General features: G+C 48.3%; 1 protein-coding gene across 1 annotated transcript; it reads left to right on the forward strand.

Annotated features, from left to right (window-relative positions):
• Positions 1-213: 213 nt before the first annotated feature.
• On the forward strand, positions 214-5354 carry LOC148083034 (exostosin-1c-like). The gene is made up of 5 exons (XM_087785678.1): positions 214-252; positions 331-417; positions 474-634; positions 4933-5104; positions 5172-5354. The coding sequence occupies exons 1-5, from the start codon at positions 214-216 to the stop codon at positions 5352-5354; spliced, it is 642 nt and encodes a 213-aa protein (XP_087641804.1).
• Positions 5355-8250: the final 2896 nt, after the last annotated feature.

Below are 8250 nucleotides of genomic sequence, written 5' to 3' on the forward strand. Positions count from 1 at the left end.
GATTTAAGGATCGGAGAAATGTGAGTTCTTCTACGAGAGCGAATCAGAATTCTGGCTGTTTTGTATGAACTGCAGGCGAGACACATCCTTCTGGTTGAGACACCAACATAACCTCGAGTAATAAATAATAACCTGAGTTTTCTGGGATGTCATTGAACGTCGACATCATTCCTGCAGATCATCATCATCTGGAACAGTGAGAAAGCTCCGCCCATGTCGGTTCCTCTCACGGTGACGGACGGCAGACGGAAGGTAAGAATCTCGTCCTCTCTGTGACAGGTGTGTCGCTCATGTCCTGACTTTCCCCGATGGCTCATGTTTGTGTCGCAGGCCTCCAGTCGGTTTCTACCTCACGTTGCCATAGAAACGGAAGCTGTGCTGAGCCTGGACGAAGACACGGTTCTGCTGACCAGTGAGGTTTGTGGACACGATGGCGAGAAGGAGGAGCTTCAGGATTGACTCTTGTCGTTCAGGTCAACTTGGCCTTCCTGGTGTGGAGGAGCTTCCCCGAGAGGATCGTGGGTTACCCGCCCAGGAGCCACTTCTGGGACCCCCTGAAACACGCCTGGGGCTACACGTCCAAGTGGACCAACGACTACTCCATCGTGCTGACTGGAGCTGCCTTCTACCACAGGTGACCACCTGAAGAACTTCTTCCATCTGAGGCCGACGTGGAGCTGTTGTTCTTCTAGACAAGTCTCAATAGTCTCCGTTACAGACGCTCGGCATGTGCTGCTGTCAGCTGGACCTCCATCAGAGCCACAGTTCAAAACAGGCTGAAAGTAAAGTCGCTCCAGCTCAACGTGTGGTTCTCTCTTCACCATGTCGAGGGTGAACATCTCCTGAATCCAGGGTTCCATCATCTGAGCTCTAGTCCATCATCACTTCATACTGCGACATGAATGAAGCTCATCACGGCAGGAATAAGATCCACGACTGACACATCAAGCGTTTTATAAACTGTTCAAACACTTAAACATCATCATTAAGAGAAGAATCTCAAGAATAAACCATGATTTCACAGATAATTCAACAGAAGAACATGAGCCTCTACATGGCGCCGCACGAGCAGCAGCTGGTTACAACAGCTCCCTCTTTCTTCTTACTTTTTATTACACTTTTTCCATTTTTTTGGCGTCTTTTTAATTTTTTCTTTAGAGTGGTCGGATCTTGTTGCCGTTGTGCACAAAACGAGACCACTTTTACAACTTTTGCATACGGTTTTCTGCTATTTTCGTCACTTTTGGGAACTCCGTCGGCAGACACGCTCAGCGGGTCTATTGTTTACACCAGGGATCAGCTGTTGGGGTTGCACAACACCGCTCTCTCTCTCAGCGCAGAATGGACGATTCCCGTGGAAATCAAGAGAAAAAGACGCGGATGCAGAGCAGGTCGGATGAAACAAGAGAAGAAGCGTAGGTTCCGTCCCTTTATTGCATCGATCATCATGGGAAATGTACGTTCGATCGTGAATAAAACGGACGAGCTCGCTGCGCTGACCCGGCATCAGAGAGACTTCCGGGAGAGCAGCCTTCTATGTTTCACGGAGACCTGGCTGACGGAGAAGATCCCAGACTCTGTTGTTTCCCTGGAGGGGTTCAAGATGGTTCGTGCGGACCGGGACATGGATGGAAAGAGGAGAGGAGGAGGAGTGGCGGTGTTTATTAATGAGAGATGGAGCGATCCCGCGCATGTCTCCATTAAAGAACAAGTGTGCACTAAGGACATAGAGTTTGTTGCGGTGGGCATCCGCCCGTATTACATCCCGAGGGAGTTCTCACATGTGATTGTGTTCACTGTTTACATTCCTCCCTCTGCGGACGCAGCCGCAGCGAGCGAGAGGCTGAGCGCCTCAGTGTCTGACCTGCAGCTCAAACACCCGAACTCTCTCTTGCTCATTAACGGGCATTTTAACCATGCCTCACTTTCCTCCATTCTTCCCACCTTCACACAATACGTGAAGTGCCACACCCGGGAGGACAAGACTCTGGACCTTTTGTATGCAAATGTAAAAGGTGCCTACACCTCCACCGCCCTGCCCCCCCTCGGCCGCTCTGATCACAACCTGATACGTCTGCGACCTGAATACACTCCCATGGTGAGGAGACAGCCTGCACAGAAAAGAACTGTTAAGATGTGGAATGATGAAGCCAAGGAGAGGCTGAAAGACTGCTTTGAGTCTACAGACTGGAGCGTGTTCTCTCATGGTGATGACATCGACACCTTCAATGACCATTCCACGGATTACATAAAGTCCTGTGAGGGCAACGTCACGCCGACCCGCAAGGTGCGGTGCTTTGCCAACACCAAGCCATGGGTGACCCCTCAACTTCAAGTTCTGCTGAACAAGAAGAAGAGGGTGTTTGCTTCAGGGAGCAGAGAGGAGCTTAAAGAGGTCCAGCGAGAGCTCAAGAAGGCGATCAGGATGGCCAAGGAGGAATACAAGAGGAAACTGGAGGAGCAACTGGTGCAGGGCAACACAAGGGATGTGTGGAAAGGCCTGAAGAACATCTCAGGTCATGGCCAGAGTGGAGCCAGAGCCACAGCAGGGGGAGACCAAAGATGGGCCACTGAACTTAACCAGTATTTCAACTGGTTTGATCAGGGCCCCCCTCCCCCCTCCATCTCTGCCCCCCACTCTTCACAAAGCTGTTTTTCCCCTGCTTCAGCCCCCTCCCCCCAACTGTTCTCACCTCCAAGCCACCTTTATCCCCCCCAACACGCCCTACTTCAGCTGCCCAACCCCCCACAGCCACCTCTCTCTGTTACATCTGAACAGGTGAGGAGAGAATTAAGGCGACTGAAGATCAGGAAAGCTGCTGGACCAGATGGACTCATCCCCAGACTGCTCAGGGACTGTGCTGATCAACTTTGTGAGTTGGTCACACACATCTTCAACCTGAGCCTCAAACTGGAGAAGGTCCCGGTCCAGTCGAAGACCTCCTGTGTGGTTCCGGTTCCCAAGGCGGTGCACGCGAAGGAACCAAGCCACTTCAGACCAGTCGCCCTGACCTCCCATCTGATGAAGACCTTGGAGAGGCTGGTACTCCGCGAGCTACACACGACGGTGAGCTCTGCGTTGGATCCGCTGCAGTTCGCCTACAGGCCAAAGATGGGGGTGGATGACGCCGTCATCTACCTGCAGCACCGGGCACTGACTCATCTGGAAGCCGCCGGTAGCACTGTGAGAGTCATGTTTTTTGACTTCTCAAGTGCTTTCAACACCATCCAGCCGACGCTGCTAAGGAAGAAGATGGATGACGCAGGAGTTGGGACACAGCTGGCAGCATGGACGATGGACTACCTCACCAACAGGCCGCAGTATGCGAGGCTGCAGGACTGCAGGTCTGAGGTGACCATCTGCAGCACCGGGGTGCCTCAAGGGACAGTGCTGTCACCTTTCCTTTTTCCCTCTACACGGCGGACTTTGCCTATGACTCCAGCAGCTGTCACCTCCAGAAGTTTTCTGACGACTCGGCCATTGTGGGCTGCGTGTCTAGGGGGGGCGAGCTGGAGTACAGGTCAGTCATCAAGGACTTTGTTGACTGGTGTGAGAGCAACTACCTTTGCTTAAACACCGGTAAGACAAGGGAGATGGTGATTGACTTCAGGAAAAAGTCCCCACCACATCAACCGGTGAGCATCCAGGGCTCGGACATTGAGCTGGTGGACAGCTTCAAATACCTGGGTGTTCACCTCAACAATAAACTGAACTGGTCCACACACATCAACGCCGTGTACAAGAAGGGCCGAAGTCGCCTCCACCTCCTGGGGAGACTGAGGTCCTTCGGAGTGTGCAGACCACTATTAAAGACTTTCTATGAATCCGTGGTAGCCTCTGCTATCCACTACGCTGTGGTCTGCTGGGGAGCAGGCAGCACGGACCGGGACAGGAAGAGACTGAACAGGCTGGTCACGAGGGCCGGCTCTGTCCTGGGCCGCTCGCTGGACTCGGTGGAGGAGGTGGGAGAGAGGAGGACACTCTCCAGACTATCCTCCATCAGGGACAACACTCTCCACCCACTGCACCTGACCGAGGAGGAGCAGCTCCTTCAGTGGCTCAGGCCCCCCCATTGTAGGACGGAGCATTATAGAAGGTCCTTCATCCCAACTGGTGTCAGGATATTTAACTCTCTACTTTAAATATCCTGATGCTAATCCGTAGTGTGTTTTTCTTCTCGTGTGTTTTATTTTATTTTTTTACTTTTTTTGTTTTTATTTTTATTTTATTTTATTCTATTGTATTTTGTTAATAGTGTTAAATTTCTAATTTTGTAAATAATTGTATATTTTTAAGATCTTTTTTATTTTATTTTGTATTATCTCTTTTATTTTTATTTTTTTCCTTGCACTTTATTTTTTTAAACTGCGCTGTTGTGAAAGTGTGTTTCCCTCTGGATGAATAAAGCTTTTCTATTTTCTACAAGTCTGTCCAATAAAATAAAAGAATGACACAAACGATTTACTAACATTAAAAAGTCAATCAAACACATCAGTTGCACAATAAAATAAATGAATAAAAGAAAGTGGATTTTGATGAAAAACAATATCATCAAAAGTTTTTTCAAAACAAAACATTTAGTTCAAGAAAAAATGAATTTAAACATTTTTCCTTTATTTGAAGCGTTTTCTTCTATTGAATCATCTTTTTGAGTTTAAGCCTTAATATCGTAAAACATTAATTCTTTAATCCTAACGTTTCTATAATAAAAATATATATTTTTAAGTTGAAAAGCTTGGAAGTAGTTTTGTATCGATTGTTTTTATGGTTTACTGAATAATAAAGAAACAAATGTTCAGACGTTAAAGGTTGAACTTCTGATGTGATGGACAAGAAGTCTGTGAGTCTGAAGCGACCTCTAGTGTTCGCTCTGAGAACAGCAGTTTGATAGGACTGTGGTAACATGTTTCAAACTCTGCATATGTTCGCAGGTACTACCACTACCTGTTCACTCATTACCTGCCCCAGTCCCTGAGAACTCTGGTGGACCGCTCGTGCAACTGCGAGGACATCCTCATGAACTTCCTGGTCTCTGCTGCGACGCACCTGCCGCCAATCAAAGTGGCCCAGAGGAAGCAGTCCAAGGAGCTCCCGGGTCCACAGGTGGGCGCTCCTCTTCCTGAGATCCTGCCGATGCTCTTAGTCTCACCACCTTCTCTTGGCTCACCAGGGCACCAGGACGGTTCCTTGGGTCGACCCCGAGCACTTCAGTCAGCGGCAGGAGTGCATCAACACCTTCAGCTGGTTTGGCTACATGCCTCTGGTGCACTCGCAGCTGCGCCTGGACCCGGTGCTCTTCAAGGACCAGGTGTCCGTGTTCCGCAAGAAGTACAAGGACCTGGAGAGAGCGTGAACATGGGAGACAGGACTGGAGGCTGGACCAGACGACAGACCCTGGAGGACTGTCTCTGGAGCCACGAGTCCAGATGAAGAAGAACTTCTAGAACTTTCTCTGAAGCCTCGTGACGGTTCTGATGTGTGTGTGTGTGTGTGTGTGTGTGTGTGTGTGTGTGTGTGTGTGTGTGTGTGTGTGTGTGTGTGTGTGTGTGTGTGTGTGTGTGTGTGTGTCAGAACTGATGGTTGTCGATCAAAGGAGGTGATTCCACAAAAGGTTCAATAAGTAAATAATTCTAATCAACTCTGGTGTTTGATTTAACCCTGTCTGACCTCACATCTACCTGTCTGACCTCACATCTACCCGTCTGACCTCACATCTACTTGTCTGACCTCATATCTACCTGTCTGACCTCACATCTACCTGTCTGACCTCACATCTACCTGTCTGACCTCATATCTACCTGTCTGACTTCACATCTACCCGTCTGACCTCATATCTACCTGTCTGACCTCATATCTACCTGTCTGACCTCACATCTACCCGTCTGACCTCATATCTACCTGTCTGACCTCACATCTACCTGTCTGACCTCACATCCACCTCTCTGACCTCACATCTACCTGTCTGACCTCATATCTCCCTGTCTGACCTCACATCTACCCGTCTGACCTCATATCTACCCGTCTGACCTCACATCTACCCGTCTGACCTCACATCTACCTGTCTGACCTCATATCTACCCGTCTGACCTCACATCTACCTGTCTGACCTGACATCTACCTGTCTGACCTCACATCTACCTGTCTGACCTCACATCTACCCGTCTGACCTCACATCTACCTGTCTGACCTCACATCTACCTCTCTGACCTCACATCTACCCGTCTGACCTCACATCTACCTGTCTGACCTCACATCCACCTCTCTGACCTCACATCTACCTGTCTGACCTCATATCTCCCTGTCTGACCTCACATCTACCTGTCTGACCTCATATCTACCCGTCTGACCTCACATCTACCCGTCTGACCTCACATCTACCTGTCTGACCTCATATCTACCCGTCTGACCTCACATCTACCTGTCTGACCTGACATCTACCTGTCTGACCTCACATCTACCTGTTTGACCTCACATCTACCCGTCTGACCTCACATCTACCTGTCTGACCTCACATCTACCTCTCTGACCTCACATCTACCCGTCTGACCTCACATCTACCTCTCTGACCTCACATCTACCTGTCTGACCTCACACTTCCGCTTCCGGTGAGCCTTTGATCGGCTGCTTGAAATGTAAGCTCCTGCAATAATTGCCAAAAACAGTCGTTTTAACGACTACTTGTCCGGATTTTATGCTCATATCACTTAAGATATGTCTCAAGCATCTCGGATCTATGATCGTGATGCTCTTCTCAACATCAGGGAGTCGTTGGAGGACTTCACTCGCGACAGCTACCAACGTCCGGTGAACGTGTTTCCGGCTCCGCTTCTCATCGACTCGGACTCTGTGGAATATCGTTTGATCTCTCGAGTACCGGGCGATTTCCACAAGGGATCGAGTCGGGCTGGAGTACAGGTCAGGATGAGACGCGCAATTGCGATCGCTCGGAACAACTCTGGCGGCGGTGTTCTTGAAAGACTTTAGTGACTTCTTATCTTCCATTATTCAGATGGAATCTGTTCTTATTCTTGGAGACTTTAATCTTCATGTTGATGACGTCACATCTTGTTCTGCTAAAGAACTTTTAACTTTAACCGAAGCCTTTAATTTTGAGCAACATGTTTCTGAACCCACTCATCAAAAAGGCCACATTTTAGACTTAGTTTTTACTCTTGGCCTGAACAATTCTAATGTATCTGTACATGATGTCCATCTGAGTGATCATTCTCTTGTCTTGTTCAACCTGGACTTCATCCCTGAACCTAAGCCTTTGAAAGTTAGGTCTCAGAGGCGTGTCATCTCAGCCGATACTGCAGACAGTTTTTCTGCTATGTTTGACCATCTTTCCTTTGATGACTGTCCAGATGTGGACAGTTTGATTAACTGTTACACTGATCATTGTGTTGAAATACTGGATCAAGTGGCACCTGTTAAATCGAACTTGAAAATTCAGAAAAAACGGTGCCCTTGGACAAATGAAGATCTCCTGAGTCTGAAAGACTTTGTCGAAAGACTGAGCGTCTCTGGAAGTCCACTAAACTTGAGGTGCACAGACTTCACCTCAGGGATCTGTTGACTTCTTACAATGAGATGGTAGAAACTGCTAGATCTGATTACATCAGAAAACTGGTAGCAGCAAATAGGAAAAACCCCAAAGTTTTGTTTGACACGATTAATTCTCTCGTGTCTCCTGCTCCTCAAATCACGCCGGTCTTCTGTGAAGCTGACAGCAATGCATTGTTGAGATTTTTCATTGACAAAATTAAATTGATCAAAGAGAAAATCTCTCCCCCTTTGTTGGGAACCCCTACTGTCTTTGAGCCCATCTCCTCCTCTTGGTCATCCTTCACTGCTGTATCTTTGGGTGATATTTCGGCACTAGTGAACAAGATGAAACCCTCCTCTTGCTCAGATGACGTCCTTCCTTGTAGGCTTTTTATCAAAGTATTTGATGTAATTGGCCCCTGGGTTACCAATATGGTAAACCTCTCCCTTTCCACAGGGGTTTTTCCCAATGCATTTAAACATGCCATTGTGGAGCCTCTGCTCAAAAAACCAGGCTTAGACCCAACTGACCTCAGTAATTTCAGGCCTATTTCTAAGCTCCCTTTCTTGTCCAAGATCTTGGAGAAGGTGGTGTCTGAGCAGCTGTCTTTGTTCCTGGATCAGAGCGACATCCATGAGAAGTTTCAGTCGGGCTTCCGTAAACATCATTCTAAGGAGACAGCTTTATTGAAAGTGTCCAGTGA

The sequence above is a fragment of the Callionymus lyra genome, chromosome 3 (assembly GCF_982586985.1).
Source record: "Callionymus lyra chromosome 3, fCalLyr1.hap1.1, whole genome shotgun sequence".
NCBI classification, from domain to species: Eukaryota; Metazoa; Chordata; class Actinopteri; order Syngnathiformes; family Callionymidae; genus Callionymus; species Callionymus lyra.

Bases quoted from the DNA above. Each gene is read 5' to 3' on its own strand.
- LOC148083034 (XM_087785678.1), top strand. From the start codon at position 214: ATGTCGGTTCCTCTCACGGTGACGGACGGCAGACGGAAG. The intron at 253-330 runs GTAAGAATCTCG...TTTGTGTCGCAG, and splicing joins TGACGGACGGCAGACGGAAG to GCCTCCAGTCGGTTTCTACC. The intron at 418-473 runs GTTTGTGGACAC...CTTGTCGTTCAG, and splicing joins CGGTTCTGCTGACCAGTGAG to GTCAACTTGGCCTTCCTGGT.